This window comes from Dermacentor variabilis, chromosome 2 (assembly GCF_050947875.1).
Source record: "Dermacentor variabilis isolate Ectoservices chromosome 2, ASM5094787v1, whole genome shotgun sequence".
NCBI classification, from domain to species: domain Eukaryota; kingdom Metazoa; phylum Arthropoda; class Arachnida; order Ixodida; family Ixodidae; genus Dermacentor; species Dermacentor variabilis.
Window position 1 is genome coordinate 27,302,419 of NC_134569.1, and position 19,916 is coordinate 27,322,334.

Below are 19,916 nucleotides of genomic sequence, written 5' to 3' on the forward strand. Positions count from 1 at the left end.
GCTCTAACTTTATTGAAAGGGAACGGAAGTCGTGGGAATTCTGGCCGGAGTAGCATATCTTAAATCGCCTGTGACATCGTGTCGTCGTCGGGAGGAGTTGACAGTGTACAGTCAACGACAGACTTTCCAGACGCCTGATAATTTGGATGGCTTTACGGCACGTACCCAGTAGAGTAAATGTATAAAAATGTCTGATATTTCGGACACAAGAACCCTTCTCCATTCGATCTTCTGGACTTTTTGCCATGACCACAGGTCCGAAACGGCATTAATCAAAGCTACCACTGCCGCCGTTTTGATTACCTCGCCCCCTCGAACCGGCGCTCTCGCATACAGATTCGCTGGAGCCGTAGCCACCACCATGGCAAACGCTAGGCCTAGCTGCTTCGACGTTCGGTACTAAGCTTCTTGCCGTTCAGTGCCATGTTTTTCATTGAAAGAATTCACCGCTGTCGTCACAGGGGCCTAGACTCCGCCTTTGTGGTCCTCGTGATTGGCTTCAAAGCTCTGAAAGCACAGCACGTTGCGCAATGCCGGTCCCGAAAGTCAGCTTTGCCTCAATACAGAATTGTTACGTGGTGAAGCTTATGTGAAAGTATTGCGGTGAAGCATAAGCGTGGGAAGGGGCAATTGTCACGAAACACAGTATATATTCCTTATACACGGATCCGGCCGCCATCTCCCGTCACGGTACGAGCACCGATATATCTAAGTGTACTGGCAGGCCTTTTCGGATGTGCCTGTGGCGATTTGAGCCCTTACGGGCAGTAAAAAAATGCATTCATTTTATTGAACTGCCTGATTTTTCTGACATTCTCACGACCTCTAAGAAGTCCGAAAAATCGGACGTTGGCTGTACAACTGACCAAGAGGATGCTGCAAATGGTCCGTGGGGCGAACACGTGGTAGGAGGAGGACGAAAACATAAAGGAGCTACACATTGAGGAATGAACGGGAAAGGAAGCATGCCGCCACTTCTTTAAAGGAGCTTGAGCGCAGAAAACAAAGCATTGGCTGATGCCGAGATGCAGGTGTCCCTCATCCAAACCAGTTAAACTCTTTAAAGCAGTCAAACGCAACATCGAGGCGTGCATGGGCTGAGAGTATGTCAGGACAGTTGAGGTTGACTTCACCGGCTGTTGAAAGAGAAAATAAAGAGGAAATAAAGATATTAAATTCAATTCAACTCCACTTGTGACAAAGTTTGCACCTCATACCAGTGAGCTTGCTATCAGCTGATAGAACGAGCTCATATCCCCTTCAATCACAGAGTCCACATTTGTGGACGCGACCTATTTTTGCCATTTTCATGCTGTGGTAGCAAGAAATAGAGCCCAGACATCAAGCTTTGGGTAAATTGAACATTCTAATAACCTAAATTACTCCCACTTTTACTTCTGAGTGTTACCTATCCTTACAAAGCACCGCTTTAGGGAAGGCACTAGCGTGTTTTGCCTGATGTTTGACATGGGGCATGTCGGTAGCAACCTCAAAATATTTTTCTTTCTTTCTTGAAATGCTTGAGACCAATTAATAACTTTTGCATGTAATTCTATGAGGGATTTAATACTTTTGATGAAAAACCATTGCATGACTAACTTCACAATGTTTAAATATGTAGTTGCCCTGTAATTGTGACTCATTATAAAATGCTCAGTCATTCTACCACCTTGATTTGCTTTCAGTGGGGTCTCAAGCACCATCTATATTTCACGCATATATTCACAGGTGATCATAATTTGTGACTGAAGGGGATATTCAAAAATGTTTGCTTCAGTGTGTACAGTCGCTAGACCTCACGGGGACTGCGGAAATGTCTGAATAAACAGGTGTCCAAAAAAGCAGATTAAGAAAAAAAAATGAAATACTTTATTTCCACGCACTTATTCCTGCTCGGCAGTAGGCTTGAAGCAATCGTGAATGCGCCGTTGCACGCTGTTCCGTTTCCACGTAATCAGATAAGCCTGAATCTCGGAGAGGGTCGTACGGTCACTATAGGTGGCTGAAAGTACAGTCGCTGTTTGTACACGCTCCGCATGCGACGGCAGCGTAGCGCATGGTGCGTCACCTTCAGACTCCAAGTCAAATTTACGGTGGTGCAGCCGAAACCTAATGAATGATCTCGCCGTCGTCGAGTTCTGCGCATGTCAGTACAGCAGTGTCAGCACCTATGAAACTGTCAAATGAGACGGTGTCCAGTATGGCAATACAACCACTGTGCATGTCTCGGCAGAACATTTTCCGCGTCGGTAGGGAGTACATGGATCAAGCAATCAAGAAAAAGAAATGGGCATGGGCAGGAAATGTAATGAGGATGGTCATTAAGGGTTACCGATGGTCATTAACCCTTTGAGGGTCGAATTATTTTGAAAAAAACTTTCCCAGATGGTCAAATTACTTTATTGCTGTTCTTGAATGTACAAAATGTATAAAGTTGGGAATAAATACTAAAAAATAATTAGGAACAGTATTTTGGTGTCGGCATCACTCAGAACTGCAAAATGGTCAATAGTACTTCCGAGCATGGTACTCCTTGAAACACGGGTCTACGCACAGCGCCTTATCGCAGTCTGCACACCTAAAATGCGTGTCTGTTCTCTTGGAGCGAGGAGTTGTGTTGGCGCACACATGACATCTCTGCGTGCGGCTGCCTTGGGCAGAGGTCTGATGCACCCTCTCGCGTAAGCACATTGCCGCGGAGAGCGAGAATACCTCGTGAGCGGTGGTGATAAACAAGCTAAGAGCAGTGCCAATCAAGATAGAAATCAACTTCCGCTGCCCCTGCGAGAGCGTGCCGACAAAGAGAAAAACCATGTTTCGCGCGCCTCCGTTGCGATCACGCGGCGGAACCGAAACCGCGAAAGCGCGTTGCCACTGAGAGCAAGAATACCTCGCGATCGCGAACGTCGCTGATAAACACGCTAAGAGCAGCGCCAATCAAGATAGAAATCAACTTCCACCGCCCTGCAAGAGAGTGCCGACAAAGAAAATGACATTTCAAGCGCCTCCGTTGCGATCACGCAGCGAAACCGAAACCGCCAAAGGGGCGTTGCCGCAGTCTGAGCGACGCGCTGAAGCTAGCAATCAGTTCGGTTTATCTCCACAAAAACGTAGCGCAAATTTCAAACGCTTCTTGTAAGTGCTAAGAGGTGGCAGCACCTCTCGGTAAGCCCGCATCGTCATTATGCCGTGAAATTTCAAACGGAGGGTCGGAACCGTACCCGTACGGCAAAGACCTTGCGGGACAGAAAACGGCCGCCATACATGTACGGCGAAAACCTTCAAAGGGTTAAGGGTTACGGACTGGATTCCAAGGGAAGCGTAGCAGGGGGCGGCAGAAAGTTAGGTGGGCGGATGAGATTAAGAAGTTTGCAGGGATGACATGGCCACAATTAGTGCATGACCGGGGTTGTTGGAGAAGTATGGGAGAGGCCTTTGCCCTGCAGTGGGCGTAACCAGGCTGATGATGATGATGAGGGAGCACATCGGAAGGTGACAAATCTTAGGTCTCCCGCACCCGCTTGCTTGCATTCCCCAGTGCAGTCTGCGCGGGCACTGTCGGCGCCATTAGACACTTGACGCGGTTTCCTTATGCCGCGTTGGATCACCGGAACCTCGACACAGCACACAAAGCAAGCACCACCATGCCGACACCAGTCGCACAAACGAAAAACGTGGCCTACCTGCAGCATTGTGCACGAAGAAACAAATCAGCTGCTGGATAGTCTTGACATGGCTTACTAAGCTGAAACCGGAACTGCTGTAGAGCCACTCTATCGAACCAGGCAGAAACAATGATGATGAGCGGGGATTTGCAGTAGCGCCACTTCATGGGGCAGCAAGGAGGCTCCGTTCAAAACAAAAATGGCATTCAGTAAGTCGAACCATGCACTGGTCAGAGTCGGTGCATGGTGCTCTCGATCGAGTTGGCTCAAGGAGTGTCCGAAAAATCAGACGAGAGGTTGCAAGGTGTCTGAACTGTTGGCAGTTGTTATACATTATGGTCTATGGGGAGAATGGCGGTGCCGCGAAACAGACCGAATAATCGAGCATGTCCAAATTTTTGGAGTCCGGAAATTCAGTCGGCGACTGTATCTCCGTTTTATTCATGTTTGAGCATGTTCGATTCGATTTGCAATGAGTTTTACCATTTTTTTTTTCAGAGATATTTTATTCACTGTGCTATTTTACCAATGCCCTTCTTTCTGATGTCTTTTTAAATAAAATAAGTCCTACGCCCTACTATTCAAGCTAGATGAAATAGTTGTCGTATATTTTATTTATTTAACAAGCTTACTAGAGAGTGACAGCATCGGGCTACATGCTGTCAGCCCCTCTTGACATAAAACAAAGTTGTGTGTCACTAAGGTGATTTTGCGAAGGCACTCAGGGAATTTGGAAATGTTAACTTGGTAGACACCCTGTAATGTGAAGAATAGCTCAGTTTTTGGTTAGCAATAAATTCAGAGCTTCAGCCCCCATTAAGTGCTATGAGTCCAACGTAGTGGTTATTCTAAGTGTTAGAATCAAACCCATCAAATGTTTTATTTATGTGTTGTGAATGTGACATTGTGCAGTGAAATGTGTGGACTGATAGTTCACTCACTTCATTTCTGAGACATAGCAGGTGAGAGATGAAAAGTGTTTTATACCTGCTGTTTCACTCAGAGAGTATATCTTGGTGAGGGTAGCTACATCGGCTTGTTAGTATGGCATGTATGGTATATCCTGGAGCTTGCATTAAAGGGACACTAAAGGTTACCAGAAAGTCAAGTTAAAGTGGTAGAGCAATGTTCTAGAACGTTTAAGGCATCAATATAATCGCGAACAGAGCTTTAGTAGCCGAGAAATTGAGGTAAATGCATGACACGATTTGAGACCCCCAGCGACATTCCGGTACTAGCCCGATGATGAAAACACTCCTCATAATTTGTGTTACTAATACTCAACTACTCGTATTGAAAATATCTTTTCATTCGATTATAAGACTGAAGAAAATGCTACTTGTCTACGTCTATTCGATTCTAAGAAAAAATAACATTTTGACGTTACCCTTCTGTAGTTTGGGTGGTCGAAAGGTTTCGTTTTCACTCGACTCTGCGCCGCGCACGCTTTGGAGTTTCAGTAGTTTCGTTATCGCGTCGTGCTGTGCGGGTTCTTCTGGCTCGCGAAACTTTCATTTCGAACAAGCAGTGAGAATGCCACGTCCTTGTGATGTCGTGGTGGGAAGCCCTCGTTGCTTTCCCGCTCCGGAGAGCCGGTGTCGAGGCCGCCGTCGTAGTACGCAACGACGCCGGCAGCGCGAGCCCTCAGCAGCACGTCGCGCTCGTCAGTGCTCAAATCGCTGAAGTTGAGCCCAGCATCGCGAGCCAATCTGTCGTTGTCAGGGTCCATTGCGACGAGCGTCGAAGTTCGCGTCGTAAAATAAAGTACCAGCTTATGGTCGCGCGTTTCTCCTTCCGCTAGCCACCATACTCCCGCTTTCGCTCTGCTGTCGGCTCTGTCTTGGCTCTGTTTCTGGCCGCGCGTTTGCGTTTTGCGCTGAAAAGCCATAGCGCCGTCTGCGGACGCTGTTCTACTCACCGATGGCGCAACGTCACTATGAGACCATGATGTCAGTACTCCTCGATGGAAGGGCGGGCGATTTGAACTGCGCTAGAGGTACGCGGACGCTTCAGAACGCATTTTCTCTTAAAATAAGTCTCTCCTTGGCACGAAACAAGCGTTTCGAGGTTTCTGGGATGGTATTTCAACAGTCCACGTTCACTTAATAGTAACCTTTAGTGTCCCTTTAACTCGTCGGCATGTTCAATAATATTCTTACTGTTACCGTGACTCAGTCCAAGCTTTAATGTCACAACGGCCATTACTGGAGCTGAAATCTGCCTTGAAATAGCATGGTGCCTACTGCAAGCGCACTGTGCCCGTATGTTGGAGAGACCCACTGCCAATATCAAAATAGTAGCAAATTTTTCTATGCTGAGAAGTTGGCTGTACTTGTTACCGTCATTGGGGACACTCTTCAATACTTTCACCAAGGCAGTGAACTTTAAAGTATGTGCCACAATGAACTCTGGTAGATTGCTGCCATTACAGCCTTTTTACACTCTGAATTCAAGGGCCTGAAAACAACCGGCACAAGTTCTCTCAGCTTTTCAATGGGCAGGTTGCATTTGGTGACTGCCACAGAGCTTTTGCGGCGATGCCAGTTGGAGGGAAGCAGGAGGTTGTTTGGCCCGAGGCGCTGGCCTTAACGACGTTTCCAGCCCTGTCTGTGTGGGCCATTGGGAGACACTGATGCCTCGTGCAACCTCTGCTGCTGCAGCGTTTTTCTCTTGCACCTAGCCATACATAAGGGAGGAATAGCTGCAGCAACTGTGGTGGCATCGGGGCCACCAGTGCTGCCCTGGCTCACACGTGGGGAAATGCTTCCCAACATAAAGAAGCCCGAGTTTTCTGGGACAGTGCACCGATTGTGCTGATCCTCGTTCCCTCTGGTACACTCCTCTCACAAGGTTTCTGTAATTGGATCCAAGTGTGCAGAGAAACATTTGTTATGTATGTATGCATGTTTATATGCTCTGGATTCAGCAGTTAAATAAAGAAGGGAAGAATTGGGTTAGCAGCCATTCAAGATGATCTTGTCCTCCTAAATTTAAACTGATGCTTAAGCTTTGTTGAAGCCAGTGTCGCATGGGCAGTTTCAAAGGTCTTTGTGCTGATCATTTCACTCAACAGTGTAGTAGAAGTGGCTTTGTTAATAGAGAATAGTGCGGCGTGTTGGAAATCCTTTGCAGCTAAAGTGGCAGTCCATTTCCAAGGTATGCTTCCAAGTAGTGTCATGCAGTCAGAGTCGTAATGGCTTGTACGTGACTGAGGGAACATTATCCAAATACAGTCATACTTATTATGCTTCAGGTTAAAGTTCGTGGGCCCGTTACAAAAACAACGTCGCATGCAGCACAGGAAACTGCCTTTATATCTTCATCTTTCTCCACTGCAAATCTTTTTGGACTTGCAAAGAGCAGTGTCCCCACACTGCTCTTTGTCATCTGGAGCACTGTCACTGTGTCAGCCAATGGGTCTTCTCGGTCTTTCAGGACATGGTGATGCTGAACGGCTTTGGTACCATTGTGAATGCACTGGGCAAGCGGGTGAAAGCATACCTGCCCCAGATTTGTGGCACCATTCTGTGGCGGCTGAACAACAAGTCAGCCAAGGTACGCCAGCAGGCAGCCGACCTGATCTCGCGCATCGCTGTAGTGATGAAGACGTGCCAGGAGGAGAAGCTCATGGGCCACTTGGGTGTGGTGCTGTACGAGTACTTGGGTGAAGAGTATCCTGAAGTGCTGGGCTCCATTCTGGGGGCACTCAAGGGCATTGTCAACGTCATCGGCATGCACAAGATGACCCCACCCATCAAGGTATGTGAATATGTTGACTCTCTTTTCTTACTGGCTTTCGGTTTATTGCCCTTACAATTATATGAACACTTCAGGTGAGTTTCCAGCCCTGCTGTGATGTTTTATATATATTTACAGTAAAACCTTGTTAATTTGAATTTCACATGACCGAAAAAATGTCCGAATTAGCTGAATGTCGAATTAACGAGAGTATCAAGAAAACAATAAACAAACGCCTACTATGTCATAGCACTTTCATTTACTAAATGAATGAACCAACCCTGTTTCTATTTTGCGCAAAGCCAGTGCGGAAACTGCACTTCTCGTCTTCTTTTGGCCGATTAACCCTCTCAGTGGTGAAGGCCTCGTGACTTTTCTCACAGCGTGGCAGCGGCACGAGTCTTCATCTGAGGCAGGCTTTTTACTACCGCACGCACATCCATATTTTTTCGCCAGTGAGCTGGTCACTGTCCACCACGATGTAGCCGGTGCTCTTCATCCTCGAAAGCTTGTCAAAACGATACTGTTTTCTGCAACTGCTACTGTGGCCACTGTTGGTGCAGTTGTGGATGGCGATTGCGCAGTTATTAAGGCATGCAGCCGACGCGCATACCAAGTCAGAACGAAACTACTGTTTGCCGCAACCGCTGCTAATGACACCGCGGCCACAGTCAACGTGATCATGTGTGGTGACTATGCAATCATGAAGGAATATGGCCAGTGCGGTGCTATGCGTGACAGTAAATGAAATAATAAAGGCTTTAGAGGCACAAATAGGCATAATGTGTTTTGGCATTGCTGTCATTCACATACTTTCCACTAGTGACTATGGCGATGCGGACTCTGCCGCCTCGTTTTGGTGGACGCTTACGCCATTCTTGCTGTTTTGTGTCGGGCATTTGCAGCGCTCTGACACCCGCCAAGCTCTGAAAGTTATCGGAATCACCCGATGTGCAGCCACATAAGTCTGAATTAACAAGAGTTTCGCAGCAGCATCGACATTAAGGAGGATGAGGAGAATGACACCTGGCTAGGGACAGGGGATTGCCCAGGAAGCAAGGCAGGCACGTGGCTCAGATCACGCGTGGCCTGTGCGAGGCCCCTGGGAGATCGATCCACAGAGGCGAAGACCGTCATCTAGGGCCTTTTGTTCAGTAAAAATTTACTGTTTTTGTGGTTCAGCGTGATCGCTGATTTTACACACCACAAGATTGGTGACCACAGACAACAAGCATGGCTCACGACAACCACAACGCTTCCAATGATCAGGGCGGAGCCACCGTCACATAGAACGGTGCCGTCATGTATAACGGTGATCGAACAACCCCTGCACCACAATGTGACGTGGCCGCTCTTTCGCTGAGGATACCCCAGTACTGGCTCTGAATCGCTTAAGTGAACAGTAAATTATTTAAAATGTTTAAACCTGTAAGAAAACATTTATACATAACTTTGAAGTACAATCGGCACTTGTACGAGAAGAAACGTTTTGATTTGTATTAAACAATCTTTCAGAACACAAGGATTGTTGCAGCTAGCGAAGCTGCGCAAAAGGTTGGCAACCTGTGAAGCAAATTAAAGTCGCGTGGGGATGGGTTGTATTTGTTGCACGTTAGTCTTTCGTCGCGCGCAGGCCGTTCACTTGCAGTATTCATGTTTACGGACTCCACGTGATAAGACGAACTTCCTCAGGTTGGCATTGCGATGGTCTCGCTGTGGCAGGCACCATTTTGTTTCTGGGCTTCGGATTTGACGTCCATTGGCCACAGTTGCTATGGTCGATTCTAAAAGACAGCAAGAAACTCAGGCTAACCGAGCCATAGTATGCTTAGTTTTATATTTCACTGTTTATTACAACAGTTTAAACTTGTAAATGCATATTTATTTTTAATTCATACCCTAATATTGCTCACTTCAGAAGACTCTGTCATCGACATCATCGGGTCAAATGTCATTAAATTTAGACTTCTGGCAGCTCTGCTGAAAAAATTTTCATTCAGGAACTTAAGGCCTTAACTACTGAATGCCATTTTCTGTACCCGTGTGGCACAGGTATTATATTCTTGACTTAATTGTTCAGAGTATTTTAGAATTGCAAACAAAAGTTATGGAACATTTCATTCACAGCGCATGACTTTTTCATCTTCTCAGACTATAAAAAGTGCAACAAAGTGTTAGTGCTCGCAACCTGAAAGTGATGTAATTTCACTGGTGCTGCTCTTTACGGGCAGCGTAGTGGTGCCTGTGTGATGCCCTGGCAGTCCTGCACGGCGTGTTAAAGCTTTTAAGGGTAGGATAATTTTTTTTTCGCACCGGTGTGTTAGCCCCGAGATGTTTGAGTGGCACCCTCTCGTGTGTGACATCGGTGGAGTTAGTGAGAGTCCACATGTTTGTAGAACAGTATATACGGAATGTTCCAGGGAGCGCGATACAGTCGAACAGGCCAAATTAATTATACGGGACATGCTAACGGCAACGGGCCGCATCAAACGTGCATCACTATCTCAGCTGGCGTGCTGGGTAGCTGCAGCATGAGACGACATCCCAGGTACTTTGATCGTACGTGTCTTTAGAAAGTGCAGCATATCTAATGCACTTGACGGTACCGAAGATAGTGCACTGTTTGAAGGTGACAGTGAAAGGAACACAGCGACAAGTCTAGCTACGACAATGATGTTGAATGAGCTCTGCACGTTCAGATTCAGTAAATGCTGTTCGCATTTTGTGAACGCTGTCCTCGCTTTTTTTGTTCGGCCTACATTCGAGGTAATATATCTTTTTGATGTTGGCTTCGGACTTTAGGGGGTCGGCTTAGAATCGGGGTATGCCTAGATTCGAGTGAATACGGTATATCTGGCAGTAGTGTGAATAGTGGCGGTATCTTGTGATTCTTTGTGCCACTAAAGTACTTATGAAATGCTTTTGGGGTGCACAAGTTTTCTCGTAGAAAAAAAATTTTAAAAGGATTACACAATAATGAATATGTTGTTAATGAACGCTTTACACCAGCAGATAAGTAGAATGTGAAAGGTCATTGCAGCTTTATGTGCTCTCTGTATACACGGTACATCACAAGAAAGGTCGCTACCAGTGTTGTTGCTGCTGTGCAGCTGCACAGTGATCTGGTATTGCATAAAGTGTAATACGTTTACGGACAAAGTAAACCTGCACAGCAGTACTTGCACCATTGTGCAGAGTTCTTGTTGTTGTTGGCCCCCTTCCTCCCTGAGAAGTAGGATGATTCCGCAGCATGCAAGATTCCGAGGAGCACTCTCATCACTATCTTGAAGAGTGAGATTAGGGCTAAAGCAGACAAACTCGCGACCCTGTGCCCGTGGCGCTTGACGCATACGCATGGCCGTGTACAAGTGGTTCATCCGAAATTGCTTTAGACATGCCGGCTTCCGCGTACCCGGTGGTGATTGTAAATTCTGATGTGTGCGACGAAGCCGTTGCCGGTGTTGCCGAAGTTTGGAGCGAGCTGTCAGAATTTCTGGAAGCCGTTAACGAGTGAACGGTCTAAGAGTTTGTGAGTGCAGATGATGATGTCGCAACGACGGGAGAGCCCGAAAACGAAGAGTACATTGCCGACATGGTACTGAGCACAAGTGAAAGTGGGCAGAATGAGGAAAGCAACAATAGTCCTTTGCCCACATCCTCCAAAGCGATTGGTGCACTCGCACTAGTTTGGTGCTTCTGCACGAATGTGGAAGGTTGTGGCCTCAGCGGCTCCGACTCTTCTGACAATGTGAAGAAGTGCATGCGTCGCAGGTAGCGAAATTGCCCAAGCAGAAGAAAATACAGGACTATTTCATGCAAAACTAAGCTAGTTTCATCAATAAAGTGATTTCATAAATTGTATGTGTTTTTACGACATCCAATTCTTTAGGAGGCTTATATCGAATTATGACCTATGTCGAACTGATAGGTGGTTTTTTTTTTTTTTTTTTTTTTGCAAATTTGACATAGCTGGTTTTGACTGTAGTGTGCTACAGGCCTACTCGTGAGCGCTCGAGCAGTCTCTGTCGACTTGGGCCTCTGATTAGTGTGGCTCGGCACAGTATGACCATGCGCAGGCACAAGGTGTGTATGTTGTGCTCGTCATAAGTGCAAAGGAACCTTAGACGACCTGAAGTCCAGGGCCCTAACAAAGGGGCCGGTGAACCAGAGGAAAACGTGTATGTGCCATGATGGGGAGTGCCATGATGTTCAGTACTGGCACCATTGCTATTTAACATTTTGTTAATGATTTGTCTTTTTCTGTTCAGAGAGCAACAATGCTACATTAAGTAGACAACCTAAAATTGTTATGCTTGCATCTGTCCTTAATGACTGTGCTACACTTCAGGAAGAGATATGTATTGTAAAGAATTGGTGTGCCGTCAATGTCCTTTTTCACACCACTAGGACAGTCATTATCTCCTTTGCAAGAAAGCTTTGTCAGTTACCCTTAGCAGTTGTTATGGGCAATCTGAAGAGAGTAACAAACGCATGAGATCTTGGGAGTCTATATGGACAGTAGTCTGCTGTTCAATGGCCACGTAAATCACATTTTTAAAGCTGCCGCATCTGTTCATGAATTTATTGTACAAGTTGCACATGGTTTCAGTGATCCCCATTAGTGCAAACTAAAAGTTTGCTTCTGTTGTATGGAACAAGCTGTGCAAGCCATTGCAAGCAAAAATTGAAAAGGTGCAGCAACGCATTATTCTCATTAAATGCAACAGACACCTAGATCGATGGTCTTATTATGAATATCTTAACATATTGACACGTGTACTTGTTTATCTTTCTCGGCTGACTGCAGTTCACTGTCTAACAAATGTTATCGTTCAGTGCAGGGTGCACCCGCATGTATCGGAATTTCTTGAGTGTTATTGATGCTTATATCCGCTGTCTGTCGTCACCAAACCTTATGTAATCTGATCGTATGTGCAATGTGAATTGCGAAGTACTTTCTGGAAGACGCGGGCACCGCCAGAGTCCCTCACTACGTTGTGCCTCATATCGTGGTTTTGGCATGTAAAACTCTACAATTAAATTTAATTAAAAAAGCCCTATCCTACTAACTCTGTGACGTGAGTCGAAGTTCTTGTTGATGAGATCAACTGCTTGTTGGGAGATGTTGTAGCAATCTTCACGGACTTGCCTGTGTTGATGTATTTGCTTGTTCGTTTTATGAATTTAAAACATATAATTGAAAGAATAATCTGGGACTGATTTATCTGCCATTTAATAGGCGTGGTGCAGGTTATGGACACAATAAAGAATAAAGAATTACTGTTGGATGAAGGCAATCATTGTTTTATTACCTTTAACTCAGCAGTTGTTTGAGTCGTGTGTCTATACTACAGATATCTGTACTATAGTATGTTTTCTTGGCTTGGTTAAAAGCATGGCCAGTGTCTGTGCACAAAGGCTAATTTCTGCTTTGCCACTGCAGGATTTGTTACCTCGGTTGACACCAATCCTGAAGAATCGGCATGAGAAGGTGCAGGAGAACTGCATAGACTTGGTCGGTCGTATTGCCGATCGTGGTGCCGAGTATGTGCCCGCTCGTGAGTGGATGCGCATCTGCTTTGAGCTGCTGGAGCTGCTGAAGGCTCACAAGAAAGCCATCCGACGAGCCACCGTCAATACCTTTGGTTACATAGCCAAGGCTATTGGTCCCCACGATGTGTTGGCCACGCTCCTCAACAACCTGCGTGTCCAGGTATATGCTGTTCTTTAGCTGGCTTCATGTTTTGCTTTGTGTTAAGCTCTACAATAGTTCAGCTTTAGTTGTGGCTGAACAACAGCGACATTATTATGAAGCTGTTTTATGGAGGAACACTCCACTTGACGCGCTGCTGCTACCCCCCCCCCCCCCTTCTTTTATGGGAGCATTTTTTATCAAATGCATTACTGATATGGATTGACATGCTAATTCCAAATATGCAATATATTTGTCTGTGTAACAAATAAGAAAGTTGTTCTTTTGTGTGGACTGGTTTGGAGGTGAGCTCTAAGAACAGTTGGCACTGATTTCACTACACTTTTTAATGAGCAGGTTGCATTTGGTGGTATTGCCACGGAACTTTTGCAATGATGCCAGTAGGAGGGAAGCAGGAGGTTGTTTGGCACGAGGCGTTGGCCTTAACGACGTTTCCAGCCCTGTCTGTGTGTGCCAGTGGGGCACACTGATGCCTTGTGCAGCCCCTGCTGCTAGAGCTTTTTTCTCTTGCACCTAGCCATGCGTAAGGGAGGCATAGCTGCAGCAGCTGCGGTGGCATCGGGGCCATCAGTGCTGCCTTGGCTCACATAAGGGGGAACACTTCCCAACATAAAGGAACCTGAGTTTTCTGGGACAGTGCACCGATTGTGCTGATCCTCGTTCCCTCTGGTACACCCCTCTCACAAGATTTCTGTAAATGTAACCAAGTGTACAGAGAACAAACATTTGTTATTTAAAAACAAGTTACAGTGCTAAGCAGACGAGGACGAAGTGAGACACTGACGACATGTATGGGCGCCTATATATGTCGTTTGTGTCTCACTTTGTCTTCATCTGTTTAGCACCGCAACTTTTGTTTTTGAGTCATGAACCAACTGGCACAGCAACAAGTTTTGTTAAATTGTTTGTTATGTATGTATGCATATTTATATGCTCTGCATCCAGGGAAAATTAGGTTAGCAGGCATTTGAGATGATTTTGTCCTCCTAAATTTGAACTGGTGCTCAAGTCTCGTTGAAGTCGCTGTCACATGGGCTATTTCAAAGTTCTTTGCACTGACAGTTTGTTATAGATTCGGCATCGAAGTAGAAGTGGCTTTGTTAGTGGAGGGCAGGGTGGTGTGTTGGAAATCCTTTGCTGCTAAAGGGGTAGTCCGTTTCCAAGGTAGATTTCCAAGTAGTGGGATGGAGTTGGAGAGAGTTGTAATGGTTTGCACATACTTAAGGGAACACTATCCTAAACCAGTCATACTTACGATGCTTCACGCTGAAGTTTGTGGGCCTGTTACAAGATCAAAGTGGCGTGCAGCAAAGGAAACTGCCATTATATGAGTATCTTCATATTTCCCCACTGCAAACCTTTTTAGACTTATAAAGAGCAGTGTCCCCACACTGCTCCAAGATTAAAATTGGCCCCGATACCTATCTTTACGCATCCCCTTGCTTCAGTGTCGTGTAGAGCATTTATTTTTGCTTGAGTGAACCTCCATATCATCTTTGATTGATTTAGCCTTTGCCATAATGGCCATGAACACTTAGTGAAGTGAATTTCCTCATTTTCTCAAAACAGAATTTCTGATAGTGTTGCAGTTTTGGAGTGATGGTATCTAGTTCTACTATCCTGTTGCAGTAATAATTTTTTTCTCAGTAATGATTTTTACTAAGTGCTACTATTGGTTCTTAAAAAAAATTTGACAGGCCATAACTCTGGCTCAAATCAGTCTAGAGCGTTTCTTTCTTGTCGAACTGCAAACTCTGATCACTCAACATCAGTTTTGTATGTCAGTCTTCATTACATCATATAAAATGTAGTAAGTAGCTCATCTCCAAGCAAGTTATGCACAAAACTGAATTTCAGGAATTTTTAAAAATATAGTTACTCTGCAAAAAAACAATGTACAGTTAACTGGCGATTTTTCTGACGTGTCCAATAATTCAGACGCCTTAGAGGCACTGCCACGTACCGCATAAAGCCAATGTTTAAAGACACCTGAAATTTCAGATGATGAAACCCTTCGGCTGCCCCATTTTTCAAACATTTTTTTTTTTCCTGATCACATGTCTGAAATGGAATTAATCTAAGCAACCACTGCCACCGTTTTATAATGTCGCAGCATTGAATTGCGCTTTCGGATGCCGATCTGGTTGCAGCCGTAGCCACCACAGCAATGCTAGACCTAGCTGCTTCGCTAGCAATTCCTGCTGTTTAGTGACAGGTCTTGTATTAAAAAGATTCGCCACTGTGAGCAATGGCACTGATTCCGCCTTTGTTTTTTTTTGCCAATGGTTTTAGAGTGCACTGCATAATTAGTTTTCAAAAGTCAGCTTCACCACAATAAGGCAGTGCTATGCAGTCAAGCATTCGAAATTTAGTGTGGTGAAGCATACCAAGAGTGGGCTGTATCCCTAATTATACATATGTGCACCTGCAGTCTTCTGTCATAGTGCGAGCACTGATGGATATACCTATTATGTGTGCTGCCAAGTGTTTAGAGCTTTTTAGGTTGTGTGTGTAGCAATTTGAGCTGTTGGCGCCACTAAAAACATGCATTCATTTTTTTTTTAGACAGTTTCACGGTCCCTAAAGAACCTGAAAGATTTGACTCTAACTGTGTATCTTAAATTAGTACATTGAAATACATAAACTCGACAAGTTTCATCAACACCTACCAAGAAATAATTTTTAAAAAGTTCAGAAAAGTGCATGTAGGCGTTTTGCTGGATCAGTTGGTAAATTAGTGCCGCCAATCTGGCCTTATTGGTGCCTTTTGATTAACCGGGTGTCTTAAATATTGTGCTTCGAATATTACAGGAACGACAGAACCGAGTGTGCACTACAGTGGCCATTGCCATTGTGGCAGAAACATGCTCCCCGTTCACAGTTTTGCCTGCCCTCATGAATGAGTACCGGGTACCCGAGCTGAATGTTCAGAACGGTGTGCTCAAGTCCCTCTCGTTTCTCTTCGAGTACATCGGGGAGATGGGCCGCGACTACATCTACGCTGTCACACCACTACTTGAGGATGCCCTCATGGACAGGTTAGTGCAGTTCCTTTGACTAAGGCCCCCCCCCCCCCAATTGAAGAAAGAAAGAAAGAAAACTAGAGTACACCAACTTCACCCCTTTGCCTCTGCCTCCTCTCTAACATGCAGAAGTGTCCTCTAGGGTTTCAACTGGGAAACTGGCTCCGAGAGCAAATGGAAACTGAAGGCTCTGTGACAGCGCCTATTGTCGCACGGCATCGTTGCAAATTTTTCCGCATTTGTGCATGTCGCCTGTGCAAAATCATGTGGCAGCAAGTCTTGAGCTCCACATTGGAAAGAGTTGTTCCTCCTGTCGCAGTGCCATAGTGACTGTCGTTGGGCTGCTAAGCCGAGGGCACAGGATCAAATCCCGACCTCAGTGGCAGCATTTTGATGGAGGTGAAACAAAAACGCCCATGTACTGTGCATTGAGTGCAGGTTAAAGAACCCCAGGTGGCCAAAATTAAACTGGAATCCCCTGCCATGGCATGGGGTCTCAAGTGTGCCCTGGAACTACACTACAGTAGTGCAAACAATAGAAAGGGCATTTATTGTGCCTTCATACACCAATGCCTGCTAGTCAAATTACTACCCATGTGATAGGTGCACAATACAGTAAAACCTCGTTAATTTGGCCCGCGTTAATTCGGACGCGCCGGCTGGTCCTGTCAAACATGTACATAACCCCATGGCACAGAACTCCCGTTAATTCGGACATATTTGGTCGTACTTCGGTTAATTTGGACAGTTCGCGGAGCTCAGAGGCACATGGGGCATATATGATTGGGCGGCACTAGGGGTGTTAAAATCGCACCGCCACCCATGGCGTCTCCGATTAGCGTGCGCCGATCTCAAAGGCCATTCTTGCATGTGCTGGGAGTGCCAAAAGGCCGGAAAAACGTCAAGGCCGTCATGCTTAATTTATTGTTACATAATAGGCAAAACCTACGTCTCAAAAAACATGGCGGCAATGACATACCTCTGGCTTTGCAGTCGCTTTTGGTGCTTGACACTGCCTCTGCATCGCTATAGTTATCGGCATGGTAGTTATCGGTCTATGCTAGCAACCCTAATCTATACACTGCTACATATACGTTTTTTTCTTTGTATTGATGTCCGCCATTTCCGACGTTGTCTTTTGCTTGTGCAGTTGTGTGGTTGCAGAGTTGTGCAGTTTTTTGTTGTTGTCGTTCTTATCGTGTTTATCCATTTGCGTCAGGTGCGTGTGTGAGGACGGTGGAACTTTTTTTGCGTGTGTGTTAAATTTTGTTAACGCTTTTCTTTTTTCAGTTTATACTTCGTTTTTTCTTGACACTGTGCGTGTACCCGTTGCTTCGTTGCCGTGCCTAGCCGCGCCACCATGTGCTCGTGCCACACCGCAGCGGGCGAAGTATGAGGCGAAGGATTTGGCAGCGAATGGAGAAATATTGAAAGCCGTGAAGGCAGGGGTGTCTCAGCAGGTCATAATAAATAAATTCAATGTGAAGAGAAGCATGCTCAGCACGTACATGAAAAATGGAGCGGAGATTCTTCAGGCGTTCGACAGCGACAAGTTCGCTGACAATAGGGAGAGGTAGCGAATGGCAGCGCACCCGAAACTTAAGGGGGGACGCGGGGATCAACTCTGGAAAAACGACCCAAAAATCACTTTTTAGAAAGTTGCAGATTTCGAATCTTTGACCCCTTTTCTATAAGTTTTCCAAGTATTTCCGTTGAAAACGACTGCTAAGTACCATAAATAAATATATACATAAGGCAATACAGCGAAAATTTCGTGAAAATCGGTGGAAAAGTCGCGGTTTTCGAGCGTCCCTAGCTCCGGAACGGCAGTACGCAGCGCGGCCATGCTGGTACCGTTGAAAAGCGCGCCTCTTCGCCTTTTGACTCCTCTCTTTCATTTCCTGATAGAGAGAAGAGCAAGCATAAAAAAGCAAAAAGTCTGAAGGTCGCGGAGCTGCTTGTCGCGGCCGCCGATTGGCTTGCTCCGTCACGTGCGTTCTATGAGCCGCCCCATTGGCCGGGTCTGGAAGCGAGCTGCTGCGGCGTCTGCTTCTCCCGTCTCTTCGCGCGCTGGCTGCTGCCCCTTTGTTTACGTGTTGGATATTCGAGATACGCCGCCGCTTCATCGCTTTATTCGGATTTTAGTTTTCTATTTCATTTTGTGGTTTCGAGCATGACTTGGCGGGCGTGTACGACGAAATACGCGACCAAGCACCGCTTCGGCAGCCGCAAGCGCAAACCGCCGAACATCCGAAGGATAAGTAGTCCTAGCAGAGTTGCGTCCGTGCGCAAGCTTAGACTGTCGACGCATTGCTGGGCAATTCGCAGGCTGTTGCAGCCTTGAGTTCCAGTGGTGATGATACCGAACTAATAACCGCCTTTTCCGATGCTTCCGGGCCTGCAACGCCCTGTAAATGCTCCGCGACGTACCCCGATTGTGCCACCGCCGTCACCGAGATGAACGACGAAAGTGCGGTCCAAGCGCGAGCGTCTGCGGCCGTGAAGACGAACCGTGCATCAGCAACGGTCGCACCATGCAGTCGCATCTTGAGTCACAATTCATCTTGTCGGAGGTGTTGAATATGACCGCCGCCACTGTCCGCGCGTCACTTGGTTCTGTGCCGGCAACCGAACGGAAGATAGGGTTTACGGCTGGAGAAGCATGCTCGGTGGCGACGGACTCAAGCGAGTCGAGCAGCTGAGAAAGATGCCTTGCGCAAGAAGAGGGCACAAAAAGCACATGAAAGCAAGCATAAAAGATCCAAGAAGCCAAGAGATCAACCTGACACCTGTACCTACAAGGCCGGTAGTTTCTAGTCGAATAAACATGGCCCAAAACTTCAAACACCTTTTTCTCAAAACTTTTTTCTGCCACCAAGGTCAACTTGCAAAGCCAATATCTCAGCCACCGTTATGAATATTTTTACACCGTTTGTTTTGTTACACTCTTTGTACACCACTGCATACAGTGACATGTTTTGTTTTCAAAATAGTTGCTTCAATAATTTGTTATCTTTTGTTTTCACAGTCGAGATTTTCATGCAACTGAAGTAGCTGCAAAAGAATGAAAATATAAAAAAATTCTGTTAGGCAAAAAAAATTACAGGAATGTCACTGTGTGGAGGATACATATAGGAGTGCTATCAATGTTTGTTTGAACTCCTAGCACCAATATACAGGTGTGCAGGCATTTTGCAAAAGCTAAAGCAGAACAATTTTGTAAACAAAAAAGTACTTCAGATATTGCAGCCATATTTTCACCATATTTTCACAGTTTTGTTTATGTGATATTATTAACATCTGTGCAAAATTTAATCAAAATCGGATGGTAAATAAAAAAGTTAGCTTCGATCCCCATATCCCCCCTTAAAGGCGTGTTATTAAGATGGATTTCCGATTTGCACGACGCACAGCTGCCTTTGAGTGGCTCCCTTATCTGTGCACAGGCCGAAAATACGCACTTAAGCTCAGCATCGAAGACTTCAAGGCATCGGAAAGCTGGATAGACCGATTCAAGAAAAGACGCGGCCTGGTTTTCCGAAGCATGTGCGGTGAGAAGGGGGGCTGTGAATGAAAGCGTTGTCGAAGATTGGAGGGCCGGATTACCTGCACGCCTAGCCGATTGTGATGCCTGCGACATTTTTAACGCAGATGAGCCAGCCCTCTTCTACAAAGCCCTGCTGGATAAAACGATCACATTTAAGGGGGGCCTTTGTGTTGGCGGTAAACGAAGCAAGGACAGGATAACAGTTTTGCTGGCTGCCAACATGACTGAGC

At 45.9% G+C, this 19,916-nt stretch overlaps 1 protein-coding gene across 2 annotated transcripts in view; it reads left to right on the top strand.

Moving 5' to 3' along the window:
• The window catches only part of Sf3b1 (splicing factor 3b subunit 1), a 56,037-nt gene that overhangs the window by 27,063 nt on the left and 9,058 nt on the right, over positions 1-19,916 (top strand). For both annotated transcript variants that reach the window (XM_075679981.1, XM_075679982.1), the window contains 3 exons: positions 7,101-7,424; positions 12,847-13,116; positions 15,928-16,154. In XM_075679981.1, coding sequence (XP_075536096.1) covers positions 7,101-7,424; positions 12,847-13,116; positions 15,928-16,154 — 821 coding nt within the window. The remainder of the gene's footprint in view (positions 1-7,100; positions 7,425-12,846; positions 13,117-15,927; positions 16,155-19,916) is intronic.